The sequence below is a fragment of the Acipenser ruthenus genome, chromosome 24 (genome assembly GCF_902713425.1).
Source record: "Acipenser ruthenus chromosome 24, fAciRut3.2 maternal haplotype, whole genome shotgun sequence".
Lineage (NCBI taxonomy): Eukaryota > Metazoa > Chordata > Actinopteri > Acipenseriformes > Acipenseridae > Acipenser > Acipenser ruthenus.
In genome coordinates, this window is record NC_081212.1 from 29,113,204 (window position 1) to 29,132,446 (window position 19,243).

Below are 19,243 nucleotides of genomic sequence, written 5' to 3' on the forward strand. Positions count from 1 at the left end.
GATGGATAGGTAGATTCTAAACTATGAAGTGAAATCAATTGGGTTAGGATGGCGCGGTATATCGGAAGCGCACTTCTTCCTCCTTGTCTCTTTTTTTCTCGTTTTCTGACTCAATCAGTCTCTTAAAGTTGATTAGCCTGCTTAACCTTTGCTCTGTGTCGGGTCTGGAGGGGTTAATTGGAGCAGGATCACCGTGACCCCGGGTCAGAATCCTTCTATCTTCCCCTCCGAGGGTTGGGGCAAGGCGGGGATGAGATTAAAGTGAAAGGGGTTTGAAACATTCGCAGCCTCTCACCTGCAAATCTGGTTATTTGATACGGAATTGAAACGCATGGGAAATTCTGAGGCGCCCTTAATTAGGTCGCGCTTCGTACCTAAAATAGACCATTAGCCTATTCTTCATTAACATTAGGAACTGATGTATTTCAAAGGTTACGAGATCCTGTGTTTCAGTACAAGAGAAGTTTGCTAGGTATATGCAAAAATATGATTTGCTTCTGTTGTTTGTAAACTTGATATGTATCATGTGTATTTCTTTCTTTCTTTCTTTCTTTCTTTCTTTCTTTCTTTCTTTCTTTCTTTCTTTCTGCTATTTTGCCTTCACATCTTCTTTTCCCCGTTTTTATTATTTCTTCTCTGTCTCTCCTCTTTCTCTGTTTATACAACTCACAAGTTTTTTTTTCTTTTTCTTTTTTTTTGATGAACACACCAATTCCATGCTGTTTGTGCATCTGTAGCACTGATGTCACACTCAGCAGTCGCTAACTCGCAGCGCTCCTCTCACACCAATCGGGTCCCCTAATCACTCGCTATCGATTCGCCTAACTCTTCTCATCCCGCTCCACACACATCTCAGAGCACCGCGGCTCAGAGTGTGCTCTTTGCTTCCCAAACAACAATAAAGTGATTTACCCCTTTCTCCCTACGCTCCGAGCAGGCACAGATCGTTAAAGTCCCCGCTATTTGTGTGTGATCAGTAAATATTTAGTTTGGTGACATCCTCGCCTCCCGTCCTAATCGATGAAAAGCCCAATAGGAGGTTGACTATTGTGTGCGGGAGCTTGCTGGGTTCTATTTAGAGCTTCTCTTTCTGTATAGATGCTATGATTTTCAGCACTCAAGCTACCGAGGAAAAAAGGGTTGTTTTCTGCTTTTCAAACCAGATTGCCCCTCAACCCGTGTAGCTCTGCTTCTGCTTGTCCATCAGTAAATTCAATCCTGTCATCGCGGTTTTGTTTCCTACGTGTGTTTTAAGACACATACAGAAGGAAGGGATAGGTGTGTGTGTGTGTGTGTGTGTGTGTGTGTGTGTGTGTGTAGTTTACTTAAGGTACCTTAAAAAAGTACCATACCACGATAACCGTCTTCAGTTTTTGTAACTTTAACTTAACGCACTTTAAATGTATTATTATTATTATTATTATTATTATTATTATTATTATTATTATTATTATTATTATTATTATTATGCTTTTGATTATGTTAAGCGTATTGATATATATATATATATATATATATATATATATATATATATATATATATATATATATATATATATATATATATATAAAACCTGCTCAAATCAGGTGAAATGTAATTTATGTAACTGCCCCAATTGCCATGTTCTGCCAAAAACTCAGAGTAACATGATACCGGTAAGCTTCAATATATTGTCTACACGTTTAGACCTAGCCTGGGATGTTGTTTAAATTATTTATGCGTGTCAGTCATAGTTCATGCTGTGCAGTCTCCAGGATCTGTATTATACCCGTGTACAGGTCCGACATCGGTCATTATTATCATTAGTGTTATTATTATTATATGTTGGTTATTACACATGTGCAAAGACAACGTTTCAGTTTATTTAGAGCGTCTCGTACTGTATAGATGCTATGATTTCCATTGAAAACACACACATACACAGGTGTAGGCCTGTATATACAGAGTCCTCTTTTTAAATTACAGTGCTTTATTTAGTATTTAGCATCAATCCAGGCAGAAAATGTTGCACAAGTTTTTTGGTTGAGAGAGCACCTAGCAGTCCATTGAAAGGCGCTGGTCCGAAAAGTCAGGAGACAAATAAAATCGATTTGAAGCGACCCTCTCTGTCCTTTTCACACAATCCCGAGACCAATTCTACAGAGACAAAGCACAATGTCTTGGGAATCCTTTACTGAAAAGCACACACACACACACACACACACACACACACACACACACACACACACACACACACAAATCTACTCTCACAAATTACACACGCAGGCGTTTCAAATTCCTTCAAACCCAAAGAACGAGAGATATGGTCAATGTATTTATCTTTTGTGATGTTATCAGCAACATTGCATTTCTGCCGGGAGAGATGAGCTTTCGGTGGTCTAAATATATTTCTTTGGGTTAGGACGTCGGTCACCTTTGACCCTATAGTTCAAAATTGTTGTTTTAAAGCATCTTGGTGGAAAAAACATGGTTTATCAATCCTAGCATGGTCCAAATACAGCTAATTAACAATAATAATAATAATAATAATAATAATAATAATAATAATAATAATAATAATAATAATAATAATAATGTTTCTGCAGGATCGCCTGAATCTCGTTGCTATGTTTCCAGCAATATAATGTATGTGTAGTTTGTGTTTCCCGTCCCCTGTCAATGCACAAAACACAAATTGATGTTATTAAAATAATTATGAAGCACTCATTGTAATTTGATTAAATTAGAGCACATACACACGGCAAAGTATCTAGTAGTCTGTGTGTATGCAAAACAAAGCGGTTAGCAAAAGCAATGCAGCGTTTTAATCCAGAATATGAAAAATAACAATTGTTATAACTTTGTATTGTACAAGTTAATTTACCAAATCATCGTGATCCGTGGTCAGAGATGTATATTACTACTACTACTACTACTACTACTACTACTACTACTACTACTACTAATAATAATAATAATAATAATAATAATAATAATAATAATAATAATAATAATAATAATAATAATACTTAATTTGTTGTCACTACATTCATTATTGCATATTTATCTTGTCATTATCCAACTCATTAAATTGAGTTAGTAGATTATTATTATTATTATTATTATTATTATTATTATTATTATTATTATTATTATTATTATTATTATTGCAGAATTATCTGCTGGAAATGTGGCCCAATGCACAGGAAAGCATGATGATTTGATCTTATTGTTCCAAATGCACAAATAATGTTACAGAATTAAACCCATCGTTCCCTTGTCCTTCATAAGCATGTGTCTATTTGTCTCATTTAGGCCATGCATTAAATACATTATTTCCTAGTATACGCAAATGCTCTTGGCCATGAATGTAACATTGTGTCTTTCTCCCAACAAGGAAATATGCCTAAGGTGTAACAATATAGTTTGCCTTTTTATATTGTAATAACCTAAATGTTGATAAAAGTGCCCCACTGATATTCCTATCAGTTGAAAGCAAGCAACTCTCAAACTCTCTGTTTGGAACAGTGGAATTTCAAATCATTACCAAAACTTAACTGCGACATGCGCATTCCTGAAGGTACAATACAAGTTTAGATCATTAGACAGAAGTGACAGGTTTCTCTTTTTTTTCGTCTTCACCTCCCCTCTCCCTCTCACCCAGCCCACAAAACAAGTGTGTGTATATCTGTGCATTCCCCCTTACAAGAAACACAAGACAGACATAAATAAAGCACCCATAGGCATCTCCGAGCTGGGATTGGGGATTGTCTTTGAGGCGCCGCTATCCATTCCTAACACTTCTTTTTTATTGAAAGAACAAACACCGATAATCCTACTTGCACTTAAAAAGTTACCACACGGGGATAAAACTTAACGTTAAATCAAAAATAGAAATCACTTCCTGTGTAGTTGTTAATATTTATGCCGTACCTTTTTTTCTCCGTCTCGCCAAAGGTTGCAGCCTACTTTTCTTTTTTTTTTTTTTAACGGTTTGCATAATCGCCTAAATAAACATAAATAAGTTATTTTTTGTGTGTGCATTCAATAGACAAATACGTCCGGTGGGAAGACAGTTGTGGATCACCTGCAAAAAACGACTACCTTTTCCGCTTAATAGAGAGAAAGAAGATGCAACCCTTTTGGGAAACCGAACAAAGAAAATATCTCTGCGGTACGTTTGTAGAAAATATGTTTCTTTTTGAAAGATGAGTAGCCTAAGTTGTGCTAAAGTGAGTCGTTGTACTGAAGCTCTGTTTTATGGAACCGGGTACCGTTAAATCAAATAATAATAATAATAATAATAATAATAATAATAATAATAATAATAATAATAATAATAATAATAATAATAATTGTTATTTCGTGTCAGTATAGGTTGCTGTGTCTGACAAAGCAATACGCACAACACTGAAGACTACCTATCCACCGCTTTCTATAACAATCAAGTTCATATCATTAGGGAACACTATAATAGTGGAGATAGCAGCTACAGTCTGTTTAACAACTGAAACGTGAGAACAAAGTAAACATGTTGCAAAGCCTGGAATGTGTCTGGCTGTACAGCTAAACTGCATCCAGATATTCATTTGATTTACAACACGTTATACCCCTTGCTAAAAGTGCTTTTATTTACGACCCATGTCTTATTGCAAAGGAATGAAAACAATCACGACACGTATCCTTACATTTATCAAACAAATGGCGCAAAATGCGCATACTCACCAGAACAGCGGGATCCAAAATGTGAGGATATCATTTACAGAAAAGCGCATTTTCTTTTTGGTAGCATGTTGTTTTAAAAAAAATAAAATAAATAAAAACACACACAGATATGAGAAAGTGGTTGCGTTTAGGGGTAAATAATCTGTCTGCAAATGTTTTAAACAAAAGCCAACAAAACTCAAAACATCTCCGGTATCCAATCCATAAGGCAGAACTGAGGGAAAACGCAACGCAGGGACCAGAACGCGGTGCTCAGCAACGTCCAAGCCAATTAGTAGAAAATCCTCAAGCATTAATCAAATTAAAATGGGTAGAAGTTTCTTTAGTGTGTTAGCGAGAGACGTGAGCTCAGAGCCGTTTTCCTTTAAGAGGTCTCCTCTATTAAAGCTAGATTTGAGGTAGAAATGAACCATACGCTAGGGGGCACCCAGATACTGTAATAGATCCGTTCTTTGACTATTTTTCTGTCTCTTCCCAGCCAGCATATGCTCTGATTTAGCACTGTAAATTTTTCAGAGGACCCAACTCTGACAGCCCCTGGTGATTTTCAAAGTGCCACAAGCCAGCGGTTAAGAATTGCACCGGCTGGGAAGTTCCGAAGCGCCCTGGGAGCCGCTTCTCCTATTCACGGCGGTTCAGTATCTCAGAATGAAAGCAATACCCGGGCACATGGTGAATTCAGAATAGTGCAGCACTACCACATCTACTGGAGGAGACAGCATTTTCTTATCTACACAAAGCCGTCCTCTCGCTGAACAATACATGCAGCACATTCATACATTACATTTAAAAACATAACATACGATACAAAATGATACACACACACACACACACACACACACACACACACACACACACACACACACACACACACACACTGGGGTGGCATTTGCATCACAATTATTCAAATCTGAAAATACCCAGATATGTTTTATAATAATAATTATAATTATAATAATCATATTTGTACCTGTTATGTCTTATTTGTGAGAATCAGTTTAAATGTATGCAGCTGTAACCCAATACCCAGTCTTCTGTGCATGTAGTGCGGGTTGCGTTTGCTTAAACTCGCCTCTTAGTTCTAATACTAATCTTGAAATGCTTTATTTCTATGGATATGCACATTCACAGCACGGCGGTATAACGTTGCCCGGTATGCCTAATTTGCAGCGCTTAATAATGAAAATATTTAATTGCATATGAATTGAGTTTATTTATTTAAGTAAGCCTCGTTGTGCCCAGGTTATGGACACAGAAAATGCTAATGGTACAAGGCACATTGTTAATCTTTGTAATAATAGTGAAAATAGCGTGTTATTTAAAAGATCAGTTCAAGATGTAATACAACCAAACTCAAAAGCGGTTTGGCTTTCAAAATCGTGACCAAACTCAAATATAGATATATTATTATTATTATTATTATTATTATTATTATTATTATTATTATTATTATTATTATTATTATTATTATTATTAGTGCTAGTATTGCTGTTATTATTACTGGCTTATGCATTTATGATGTAAATAAAGAATTATGTAGGTTTGTATTTCCATGCATCACCGCACTATCTTGACTTTGAGTCGGGCTCGGAATAATACTTAATGTCAATGTCACTGAGCTATTGAAAACGTTTTGGTTTCTGCAATTAACCAATTTAATGAAATTTAAATAACACCTACTTAATTTTATTATTACAATATTTCACATATTTGGAAATGCATATTACTGTTTGGATCTTGGTAAATCAATACTAAAAGCCCATTAGAAAACAATATTATATTTCTTCCCCTCTGTTTGCTGGTAGCCTTCATGTGTTAGTGAACAAGTGCCGGGTCTTAAAATGTATCACATAAAATGATGGTAAAGATGCTGTTGAAACTAGTCTGGTGATGTGCGTGATATAAAGTGTATTTCTCATTGTATTTATTGTGACGGCTGATCTCTACACTATTTCTACCCTGTGCATTCACTTTCTTTTATGATATATATCCTTAATTCTTTACGCACAGTTATCAGCTTGATTTATCTGCACAAAACAATTTGCACTGCTCATAATATACTCCAGAAATATAATATATTATAATATATATTCATGTATTATAATATATTAGTGTAGTTATAAATATATCGAGAGAGCGAAAGAGTATAAAATAGACTTATATTTTTTTTTTTAAATATCTTGAGAAGTGCAAATCAACCAGCTCGGATCACAGAAGTGTTTTTGGAGATCAAAAGACAAAAGATATCTTATTTTTTACGGTTTAAACAAACACAACAGAGCTAGCCTATTTCCGTTTCTTGTTACTGAGGGGTTTATTGTGTGTGCTTAATATATACATTTGCAATAAAACCGAACAAGACAATCTGATAAAAGGCACTCCTTGCATTGTGTACACGATGTTCCCTATAATGTAAAATACCTGGCATGTTCCTTCCATGACGTTTGTTAATTGCTTTTCTTTTTGTTTTATTTTATTTATTTAAAACAATTATTCTCAAAACCTACTAGCAGCCCTAAGATCATTGCATAAATTATTGCTGTATGCTTAATACATCCCATTGTTATATGGGTATAGATATTTGAACCCTGAGTAACATGATTTCAATGGTTTTATATTTGACTATCTATAATTACTTAAGTTTATTGCATCCAGCTAAATAGCTGAAACATTCCATGATATCTTTCATTCTAAGTAGACCTAAGACTATGCTCGTGCAGGGTGGTTGACGAGTCTAACATAACACACCAGTGCCACTAGAACACGTGAAAACAACGCTTTTGTTGCATTAACTGATATATCGATTAATCACCACTAACTACCTGAAGAAAAAAAAAAGTTACTAAAATTAACATTTTCAATAGACGTGTAAGGTTCTGTTGAATCAGTGCTCGCGCTTACAAACTCACAGCTAATAGCCTCTTATTGTCGGATGAAGAATTTAAAAGTGCACGTCAAATTATCGGAAAGCAAACACTTAAAAAAAAAGAAAATACCTTTTTTTTTACTCTTCCATTCTTTATTCAACAGCAATATATTAAAACAACAAACGGCGATCAGCTTGCACTCTCTATAACAGTCTAAACGTTTTCATATGTGTAAAACACACATTTAAGAATGCTGTTTCAATAGCATTTGTCAATGCGCTCCCCAGTTAATACTTAAATCCAAACATATATGTAATATCATGGTTTCATTATAATTCAGTGAATAGTGCAGAACCGGCGTGGTAGGGAGGCTGCGTTGTTTAAAGATCTCTCTTTAGGACCAAGCGGTTTCTTCGACTTGGCAAAGCACCAAGTAGCACAAGTGCCGGCTGGCCAATGGGACTGCAGGGGCGGTCCGAGCGCTCTGACCAGTCAAACGAAGTCACTTTCCTTATAAGGCAGCCGGTCTCCATGGTAACGTGTGCTAAGTTGCAGCAGTCGTGTCAAAGTTCACTATATAGAGAGCTCAGTGAGCTGATCAGAGGGAAAGCATTCTGCTAGCCCGGCTCCTACAAATCGCGTTCGCTTCCCAACCTCCCCCTTTTTAACATATTTGATCACTTCGATTCTCTGTTCTTTTTTTATTATTATTTTTTACGCGCATGAAGGAGGTTGTGTAGGTTGTGATCTTTAAAAAAAGGCATTATTACCATTGCTTGCGAGTTGACTTCGTGTTTCTCTCCAGCACTATAGCTACTGCTGCTGCTGTGCAGCTAGCACAACTACAGCAAGAAGAGAAGGAACTAGCATCAAGATTTTTTTGTTTTGTTTTTAATTCAGTTCATGATTTTCCCCAGGACTTATACTTTATCGGGGGGTCGTTCGCTGCTGGTACCTTAAGAGCCGAGCCCAGCTTTCTTTTTTTTTTTTACCCTGTAATCTTTAACCTCTCCATCCAACCATTTTATTATCTTCCTTTTTTTCTTTTTTTTTTGATGGGTTTCCTGAATGGCTGACGGTAAGCTGCCCTGGACTTGGCCTCAAGACTCTGGTCTCTTCTTCAGCTCGTCTCCGAATCCGGTCTAACAGACAGAAAGAAAGGAAAAAAAAATACCTAAAAAAAGAAGAAAAAGACTTGATTCAATTTCCTCCCAAGTTTCTCCAGACAATCCTATCTTCTGTGCAGCTTTGATTTCCCCCTCTTCAATCTCGCTTGATAACTGCTACGAACACGCTGCTCTCTTGAAAAAAAGAAATCAAAGCAACTGAAGCCCACCCCTCCAAAAAAAAAAAAGGGACAAGAAAAGGGACAAAAAAAAAGTTTCTCGACGTCGTCTGATAGATATGGCAATGGTAGTGTGGCGCGGCTCCCAGGACGAAGTATCCGAAACGCAAGGGACCCTGACTTCCCAGGTCCCGCAAGTAGGACCACTGGTGCTATCGACCTCTCAGACTGCACAAGCAAACCCACAGACTCCCGTTCAAGGGGGTCCTCCGACCACAACAGCGCAGTCTACTCCGTCAAACCAGACGAACCAGCAAAGCCAAACGGTGGAAAAACAACAGCCTCCGCACATCGAGTGCGTGGTTTGCGGGGACAAGTCGAGTGGCAAACACTATGGCCAGTTCACCTGCGAGGGTTGCAAAAGCTTCTTTAAAAGGAGTGTACGGAGAAACCTGAGTTACACATGCCGTGCCAATAGGAACTGTCCCATTGACCAACACCACCGCAATCAGTGTCAGTACTGTCGCCTCAAAAAGTGCCTCAAAGTCGGCATGAGACGGGAAGGTATTGGAATTTTATTTTTGTGTTTATATTGCTCTCGATGTTTCTGTGTTTCTTCCCCCCCCAGGTCCCATCCCTGTGTGGTTTGTGTGTTTTGTCGCCGTCTTCCTTGTTTCCAACAGGAATACTCTCAGGCTTAACAACACAGACGAACCGTAAAGCGTTTTGTTTTATGATTTATTTCGGTAATGTCCGTCTGAAGCAGCGTAAATCGTTTTTTTTTTTATTTTAAGTTTATTAGCACCGACAAATGTGTGTGAGTGGTTTTCTTTTCTTACTTGTGTCTTCGTATCGGTAACGATTAAATCAATATTATTCTTCACATTTCAATAATACATGGGAAAGAATATGAGGCGATGTTTAAATGGCAAAGCCTGGCTTCAAACGTTTGACATGCATGACGTTTCTGAAGCCAGTTTGTATTGTTCTCCTTTAATATTTCTCCCACATTGTAACTCCCTCAAGCTACCCCGAGTATAAAAGCTGACAATGCACGTTAAGTAATACTGTGTTTGTTTAGTTCTTTGTTTTAAAATAGCCCGAGTGAGTACTAGTTTACGAAACACTGCTGCTGCGTCGCTGCTGTCGAAGTAGGTTAAGGGTTAGAGGCAGCCCGCTTTCTTTGTGGCTGTGTACAGTTTCAACACGAGCATGAACTGAACTGCGAATTAAACTGATGCGTTTTGTGAGAATAGCCTACCAAAAAAAAACACGCCGATTGTATAGACAAATTAGAAGTGTGTTAGCCATAATAGTATTTTTATAGTGTACACAACTGTTTTGATTACAGTCACACGGCAAATCCTAACCGCTTTATGCAGATTTAACATATGTATTATTATTATTATTATTGTTATTGTTATTATTATTATTATTATTAATAATAATAATAATAATAATAATAATAATAATAATAATAATAATAATAATAATAATAATACAAAAATGGGTAGAATACATATATTTAAGAGTTAGAATCATAAAGAAAACATAGAAACAAGAGTGTCTATAGAAGTGAGGCTTTGTTTTGACTGTTCAACTTTACATCACGCGGATATTGACATGTTATTAATGTAAATGTGGTGTTTAGGTGTTATTATTGCTACCACACTATTGCCGCTGCAGGTTTGTGTCTTTTAAAGAGACAATGCAATGCTATCCGGTTCCGCTACCATTTAATGAATATATGTAGAATTCAGGCATCAATATCTGCAGTTTCTCTTTTTACTGCAGCAGTACAAAGGGGACGGATGCCACCCACGCAGCCACACCATGGCCAGTTCTCCTTGACAAATGGGGACCCCCTGAACTGCCATTCCTACTTATCCGGATATATCTCCCTTCTTCTGAGAGCAGAGCCCTACCCAACTTCCCGATATGGCAGCCAGTGCATGCAGCCTAACAACATCATGGGCATCGAGAACATTTGTGAACTGGCAGCCAGGATGCTGTTCAGCGCGGTGGAGTGGGCAAGGAATATCCCTTTCTTTCCAGACCTTCAGATCACTGACCAGGTGGCCCTCTTAAGGCTCACCTGGAGCGAGTTGTTTGTGCTCAACGCTGCCCAGTGTTCCATGCCGCTCCACGTGGCTCCTCTGCTGGCGGCGGCAGGCCTCCACGCCTCGCCCATGTCAGCAGACAGAGTGGTGGCCTTCATGGACCACATAAGAATCTTTCAAGAACAAGTGGAGAAGCTCAAGGCTTTGCATGTTGATTCTGCTGAATACAGCTGCTTAAAAGCTATAGTGCTTTTCACCTCAGGTAAGGAACACACGTCACAATATCCTTCCATTATATCACCTTTGCAATTTCTCTGTCTTGCAATCTTGTTCCTATTGTAACATTTCCCTCAGCTGTTTATTATTATTATTATTATTATTATTATTATTATTATTATTATTATTATTATTATTATTATTATTATTATTATTATTATTATTAATACTGTTTAAGAGAATTACATGTGTTCTAAAGGTCTGTTACCTTAATAGGCCTATATAAGACTTAACTGTATTTATGCAGCTAATAAAATACACTTTTTAAAAAATGCTTTCAGCTTAACATTTTAAATTAAAGAAGTGTTGACAAATTGTAACGTTGGTAACACTTGTCAGTAGTGATAATACACATCAGTAACGCACACCAAATCCAGGTTTACACGCAAACAGAAATGCTGAAAAACTACAAATTAAAACCCGATCGACACTAAGCTGATCTGTAGCCCGTGTAGACTGTGATAGACGCGAATGGCACACTGATAAAATGCATTGATCTGTCATATATGTTTCCATAATTGGAGATCAAGACTATATGCTATAAAGTAATACCCGTCTGCTAGGAGAGCCTCGCCACGTTTAGGGAAAGACATAATTCAAAATCAACATTTCAAATCAGAGTTTTAAATTCACCTAAGCGGGCAATTTAAACATACAACACTTTATTTGTTTTTCAATTTAGCTCAATACTTACCCATCTTTTTTTTTTTTTTTTTTTAAATCATTTTACATGTATATGACATCAGTTGTAAATTGGGTCGATATTGAACACTGCTAAGATAACCCTAAGACAAGTGTTGTGGCGATTATTATTTCAATGTTAATTTAGTGTGGAGTCGATGTTGCGAATCTCAAAGAGAATCCTGTGGAAGTGTTTTAGAAAAGTACTCTCAGTGGTGATCCGTGTCACTGTTTGTCTATAGTATTCAATCGCAATGCGTGTGAAAATCCTTCAGCCTAATAAAATGAGACAAATGTGCTGACGGGTAATACATTGAGAAACAGCGTGTGCATCAATATAGAAAATAAAAAGTATGCTCTTTATAATGTATGTAAGCAGTTTGAAATATCATCATCATCATCATCACCATCATCATCATCATCATCATCATCATCATAATAATAATAATAATAATAATAATAATAATAATAATAATAATAATAATAATAATAATAATAGCAACATGACCAAAAGGCCAAGTATTTATAGAAAGAAACACATGTTGATTGAACAGTTCTCTCATTCCAAACTCTGAACACAACCTTGCATGTCTGAAGCCCTTGCATGCCATTTTCGAAGCAGGAGCGTGTCTTCCACAGAGTGTCTTAAATTACACAAAACACGTCTCCCCGAAGTTAAGATTAATAAAGTAATTACTCATCTGGGCTTCAGGGCTTGATATGAGGAAACAGAAATGTTCAGTTTACGTGGGAAAAAGACACTCAACCCTTTCCTTGTTATGTTAGGGTGATCTGGGGATCCAATGCATTCTCTGGACCTCTTCCAGAGCTGGGTCGTGACCCGAACTTCCTCTGTTGTATTATTACTTCGCGCATAAAAAAGAAGAAAACTTTATTATTTTACCTAATAACTCATTACAATGTAACATCTTTTGTTAAAAGACCGTCTCCTGTTTTTCTCTCCCCCCCCGTGTTAATGTTGAAGTCATTGGGATAGCATGGTATTCAGAGGTAATGCAGTGTAGTGTATGTGGTTTTGTTTTCCCAGTTAGACTGATGGTACTGAAACAATTATCATTACCGTGTATGGTATACCACAGTCTTTGTGCTATCGAGCAATCGTATATTTAGTTTTATACCCTTGTGGGGAGAAATAAATAAATAAATAAATAAATAAATAAATAAAATCCGGCGGATTGTTTGCCAAAACGTGAGGCCTGCGTGCTTGACAGCGAACTGTTTTTGTGCTGAAAGCGTTGATTTTTTTGTTTACACCGCCGAGGCCAGATACCATGCAAACACATACATAGCCAGCGTTGCTGCAAACCTACGACGGCCATATTTTTTTTGCGATTCCAGCAATACGGTATAAGCCTGGGTGAGTGTGGCTGCTCAGGCCGTCCTATCTGGGGTAAACGCTGTTTGTTTTAGTCCCGGCTACAACACCATGAAACATGCACAGAAAAGGTCAGGTCACAAGCCCTGGTGTTGTTTAAAAGCGACGGCAAAGCCTATTAATAAGACTGCCTGTATTATTTATACTATTTCAGATCTCAAAACCCTTCCTTTTTCCATAGCATCAATCTGGATGTAAATAAATACCACAGGCAAACACAGAGATCACTGTTTGCATGGCTGGTTTTGAATGAGGCAAGCTGAACCCAGGATTTTTTAAAGGGGCGTTGTTGTCAGTTTCACAGAATTAAAATACAACGCATATATATGTATACACCACTCAGACAGGGACGGCGCATTGAGGAGAGAGAACCGCGGTTGATCATCATTGAGTTAAATAATAATTGGAATACAGTGTTTAATTTTGACTTTACAGATCCATAGGCCCTCATAACATTTTATTCCAACACAAGGGCAGTTCTCTTCTCTATATTTTTTTAACGACTTTGAAAAATAAAATAAAACGTGGCACTCACTTTTCATTTCAGTTGCAAAATATGTAATACCTGATCCGTGAAAATGAATGTTTATTTTTAAAATTGCAAAAAGATTAAATAAATAATGACTTGTCACATTTAATTGCATGATCTGAAGGCCCAATGTATTTTTTTTCTTTTTTTGCTTGTTTTTTTGTATACGAGTTAGTGTTTCAAATTGAATCAAGCGCTTGATCTGACGATTTCTCTTGCTTTTCCCTCCGCTTCTAGATGCTTGTGGTCTTTCAGATGTGGCTCATGTGGAAAGTTTGCAAGAAAAGTCCCAGTGTGCATTGGAAGAGTATGTTAGGAGCCAGTACCCCAACCAGCCGACTCGCTTTGGAAAGCTTTTGCTTCGCCTGCCTTCTCTCCGCACGGTCTCTTCTTCTGTCATAGAGCAATTATTTTTCGTCCGTTTGGTAGGTAAAACCCCGATAGAAACCCTCATCAGAGATATGCTGCTGTCTGGGAGCAGCTTTAACTGGCCTTACATGTCAATCCAGTAGACAGAGAAGGAGAACCCCTTTCTCTTTAGAAGGGAGCAAAATGCTGTTACAAGTTTACTGAAGAAGAGAGAGGCATTTTTTAAAGGACTGTGAATTAAAAAAAAGACTTTCAATGAACTTTCTAAATGCATTTAAGAACTCATGTGTCACTCTGAACAACTTGCTACTTATCATTTTTGTAAAAAGGACTTTTTCTTTTTTTTTTTTCTTTTTTGGTAAACTTGAGAAAAAGTCGATAAAAAGTGCATTTAAAAAGGAGAATTTGGAGAAAATTAGGAGAAAAGAAAAAAAGTAAGTTTTCTTTTCCAAATTATTATGAATTGTCCTGTGTCTATGTATCTATAGCTGTTTTTGTACATACCTTTTTTTCTTTCCTGGTTCCAAACCGGCTAATTAATGTGGTTCTGTAGTATACGATTTTTTTGTATTATATATATATATATATATATATATATATATATATATATATATATATATATATATATATATATATATATATATATATATAACCATGGCTTTTATCAAGCAGAAAAAAAAAAACCTGTGTATCATGTAAAGTATATGTTCTGCAAGAATTAAAACTGAATCCACTACAATGTTTAGGATGGGGATGGGGGTGGGGGGAGGGGGGGGGGGGGGGGGGGATTGTATAAAATACATAACGCTGGAAGCGCACTTAATGTACAATGAAGACCCACAGATCTACAAGGGAGGGGGCGGCGGTCTGGGGCAAAAAAGTTGACCACTATTCAGTGACCCAACAACAAAAGCAGGAGTACCCCGAGGACATGGAGTTTGGGGATTCTGTGCTGATACGGTATTTCTGTAGAGCCAGGTGTCCAAGGCACAGTACACTTCAAAAATGAAAAGGCATTTCGGCATTTCCGTCATCGTGCATCTCACAATGGAAAACTTAAACCTGTATATTTGCAACGCGTTTGTAGTATAACTATTGTCTATATTTTGCCCTTTTTGTTGTTGAAAATTTACATTGGATTCAGCATGAAAAAAAAAAAAAACTGTGTTGGCACTTACAGTTAACACGTGGGGAATTCCTAGGATTTAAACAATTTTGTGTTTATGAGCTATAGAGCTTTAAAAAAAAAAGAAAAAAAAGAAAAAAAAACGTCATATTGTGTCCTGTAAAAGTTTTAATAATTGAAATGTTTGGTTAAGTCATTGTGTGTAAAATTCCAATAGAAAAAAAAAGTATGTGGGAATTAAAATATTAATTGATATATGAACCTTGTTTGGCTTTACAAGTGTACTTTAATCGGATCTCCCAAATTCCGGTATGCCCGTGGGTCTTTCATGTCACACGAACATATGTATTTATTTACTGCTAAAAAAAAAGGTAAAGACTTACTACATTTTAATAACAATATTAAGTATCATTATAATTCTAATAATATATAATTAAATTCCATCAGTATTAATATTATACAACGGCGCTGCGAATGTTTTAAACACATTACGTTGTTAAGCCCTTCCTTCTTTGTCACATTTTAAGTGCCTGTGCAGCGGGGGGGGGAAAGAAAAACAAGACAAACAAAAGAGAAGTGTTATAAACCTCAGAAACATTGTAAGATAAGAAACAAGAAGCCTGCGAGCGAGTGTCTCACGCACTAGAGACATGCAAGCAGTTAGAAACAGTGTTCTTGTAAATATAGGTCAATTCTTTTCAAGAAGATTTCCTTTATACAAAGTATATGTGATTTTAAAAAAAAATGAACTGTGGTTGCCATTTTTTCCTCTTTTTTTTTTTGGTTGAGAGGTGGTCAAATCGAGTGACTGAAATAGCAGGTAGCATTGAAGGTCTGTTTTCAATGTAAATAATAATAATACATCATTTTAATTCGACATATATATATATATATATATATATATATATATATATATATAAGACTGTGAACGCATGACCACAGGTCGCTAACCTATTTTACGTTCAATATAAATAAATGTAAATGTTTTTTGGGTTATTTTCTTTGGGGGGGGGGGGGGGGGGGGGGTTGTATAGATATAATCTGTGCATTCAGTACAATAGCCCTTGTATTTAAAAAAAGAAAAAAGTTCGAAATACTAATTGAACAGGGTTGCTCTGTTAGGAAGAGGGGAGCTGTTTTGTTGAGGTGTTTTGCTCTGTTTGGTCTGTACCAGATGACTTGTGTGAGAAAGTGGAAGCTGGCACTGTTGTTCTCGTTTGAGGCTTGTCTCCACCGCACACGACACCATGTTGTGGTTGAATTAAAAGGGATCGTTTTGTATAGCTGATTGAGCAGTAATCTTTGAGCTGTTCCTACAGACACATTTGGACCAGAGAATGATATATGATTGTAATAATGAACACAGTTTAAACAACTGACCCACCGTTTTTATATATATAAATATATAAAAATATATAACTGCAGGGTATGGCTAACGTATAGATACATCATTTTGTATTATTAATTGCAAGTGATATACATATAAATATATATGTGAGTGTGTGTGAAAGTTTATAGTTAAACAAGATTCTTGTTTGTTTGTGTTAGCTTATTGTAAACGAGCATTCTGTTGTAAATTTGTTCTTGGTATTAAATTATAATTTATGACTTTGAAATCAAAAGGCATTCCCTGTTTTCTTACTTTTTTCCCCCCACGATGTGTGAATGCAATATGTTTAAGTTATCTTATAAAAAGGGCTGGCTGAGCTCTCCTGTTCGCGTTTGACTATAATATCAAACCAGTGTATATGTTCTTGAATGTGTGTACAGTCAACACACCGTACCTCGAGGCTCTATTTCATACAGGCGTGAGCTGATACAATTTTAAATAAACGTCCCTCTCCCTTTAGAGAACACAAGTTTTAACCTGCTTGGTCATTGAAGAGATTGTTCTGAGAAAACTAGACACTATATTTAAAAGCTGCAGGAACGTGGCGACTCCTTTCCTTTAAGTGTCGATTTTTCTTCTTTTTGTATCTGAAAGGTCCGCTTTCGTCTCTTTTCTCTGCGAGTGTGTCTGTATGTGTCTGTATTGCAAGGCGAGGTAAACGCGAGCTGAAATCCTTCACAACACTAAGAATTCCCATTTAAAGCAAACGCAGCCTAAAAAAACACAAAACACTACGTGATAAACAAGGTGCGATCACTCGTGCTTTACAAAATAGCAGCACGGAAAACAGCCTCTGATCTCGTACAGCCTACATCTGAAACGCGCCTGCGATTTTTTTTTTTTTATGAAAGACAATACTGAAGGGAGATGCTACATCTAATCTCCGTTTAGCTACAGAAAACCACTTCGACACAGTATCTTAAAACGCGAGAGAGTAAGGTCTTTTGTTGCAGTTTTTTTCTCCCTTCGTGTGCGCTATTAATTGACCACCCTAAAGTTATGTGTTAAATGGCATTTTCTGGGTTGTCTGTATGGCAGATGAAGCGTGTGAAAGTATGCCTTTAAGCTGTCTTTTGACTTGGCGTTCTGTTAGTTGAGCCAACATGGCGTCTTACATTGCACTGCAAGCTTGCTCTCCGAAGCAAAACAGTGCTGAGTAATAGAAAACACATTGCACCAGCAAAAGGGCCCCCTCCACCTGGATCCGAGCTCCCAATAAAACTAAAGACAGCAGGAGAAAGCGGGGCCGCGGTCATTTAGTAATTAGGCACCCGGGAGCATTTGGGGAAAACATTTTTACAAGATCCCCGTTAAAAACGGGCCCGGGCAATGGTTTTATTTATTTATTTATTTATTTATTTTTTTGAGGCGCAGATTTTTTAATCTTTCTATGAAATGGCCTTTTGTTTAACATTACGATGTTTCAATACAGAGTAAATCTGGGACCTAAGTGTGCTATTAATAAAGCGTGCACTGTATATGCAGGTTCTGACGTTTTATTATTAACAGTCGTAGTGTAATCTGTGTTGGGTATTCGAATATACAATACGCATAGCCTATGTGGTCCAGTCGCATAACAACAATCATGATTCCCCCCTTAGAACGGCGAATACTAAATGGACAGGTTAATAATTCATATTGAAAGGTAACGCATATTTGAACATTATGCGTGTAGATATTTTGAAAGCAGAAATAATTACGCAAGGGTGTTCATCTTATTTGTGCACTTAGGCTATTGAGTATATATATACACACACACACACACACACACACACACACACACACACACACACATACACACACACACACACACACATATATATATATATATATATATATATATATATATATATATATATATATATATATATATATATATAATCAATGCATTCATTAATTTATTGGACCCTTTTAATGCCAATAGAGGGGACTTAAACCTGTATGCATGTACAGAGTGAAAGTATTGAAGGGTTTATGCCATAGTCGGTATTTATTTATTTATTTATTTATTTAAGTAAAGCTCTCCGGCTTATTTCCCCCATTCTTTCACATTTCAAAGGCACTGTGCTTCAGCCTAATTAATGGTGAAATTCAGCTAAATCTAATTGCGCACTCATTTTAAAGCAGTTAGTTCTGGCTTTGGTGTAACAGGATCCCGGTTAATAACGTTCACTTGGTATATGTTTGTTTTTCAATACCTTTTTTATTTTATTTTTTACACGGAAAGGCATGCACTATACGCTCACCGCATGCTATAGGTTTGCAGCATATCTATTATGAAGTGCGCTGAACAAATAACGGGTTGAAACATGGCATTTTAAAATCCACAAAATAAAGTTTATAAATACTATTTTAGAAATATTTTATTTGTTTCGTTATTAAAATAAATAAACAGGCTACGTATGTAAAATACAAAACCAAACTGTACCCAAGTGTTTTCTTTTTTTTCCCCTTTTTTGTCAGTGTAAATCTTGGTTATTCGTTTAGAAACCTCCAAAATGTTAAATCTGAACGCGAAGAGGCCGCATTTTGTCAAAACACATTTCGATTTCACAGCATT

At 36.6% G+C, this 19,243-nt stretch overlaps 1 protein-coding gene across 4 annotated transcripts; it reads left to right on the forward strand.

The window, feature by feature from the left end:
• Positions 1–4,003: 4,003 nt before the first annotated feature.
• On the forward strand, positions 4,004–15,837 carry LOC117429169 (COUP transcription factor 2). Of its 4 annotated transcripts, none has more exons than XM_058999172.1 (3): positions 4,004–4,153; positions 10,651–11,178; positions 14,036–15,837. In XM_058999172.1, exons 1-3 carry the CDS (start codon positions 4,111–4,113, stop codon positions 14,308–14,310), a joined length of 846 nt encoding a protein of 281 aa, XP_058855155.1. In that variant the 5' UTR covers positions 4,004–4,110; the 3' UTR covers positions 14,311–15,837. The 4 variants fall into 4 exon arrangements, with proteins under 4 accessions (XP_058855155.1, XP_033904285.1, XP_033904286.1 ...); XM_034048394.3 differs by lacking the exon at positions 4,004–4,153 and adding an exon at positions 7,995–9,420 and having other exon boundaries at positions 10,633–11,178; XM_034048395.3 differs by lacking the exon at positions 4,004–4,153 and adding an exon at positions 7,997–9,420.
• Positions 15,838–19,243: the final 3,406 nt, after the last annotated feature.

What these genes read in the sequence shown, in the direction of transcription:
- LOC117429169 (XM_034048394.3), top strand. Translation starts at nt 8,976, where the DNA reads ATGGCAATGGTAGTGTGGCGCGGCTCCCAGGACGAAGTATCCGAAACG. An exon ending in AGTCGGCATGAGACGGGAAG is followed by an intron (nt 9,421 to 10,632) that starts GTATTGGAATTT and finishes CAATATCTGCAG; the next exon opens with TTTCTCTTTTTACTGCAGCA. An exon ending in TATAGTGCTTTTCACCTCAG is followed by an intron (nt 11,179 to 14,035) that starts GTAAGGAACACA and finishes CTCCGCTTCTAG; the next exon opens with ATGCTTGTGGTCTTTCAGAT.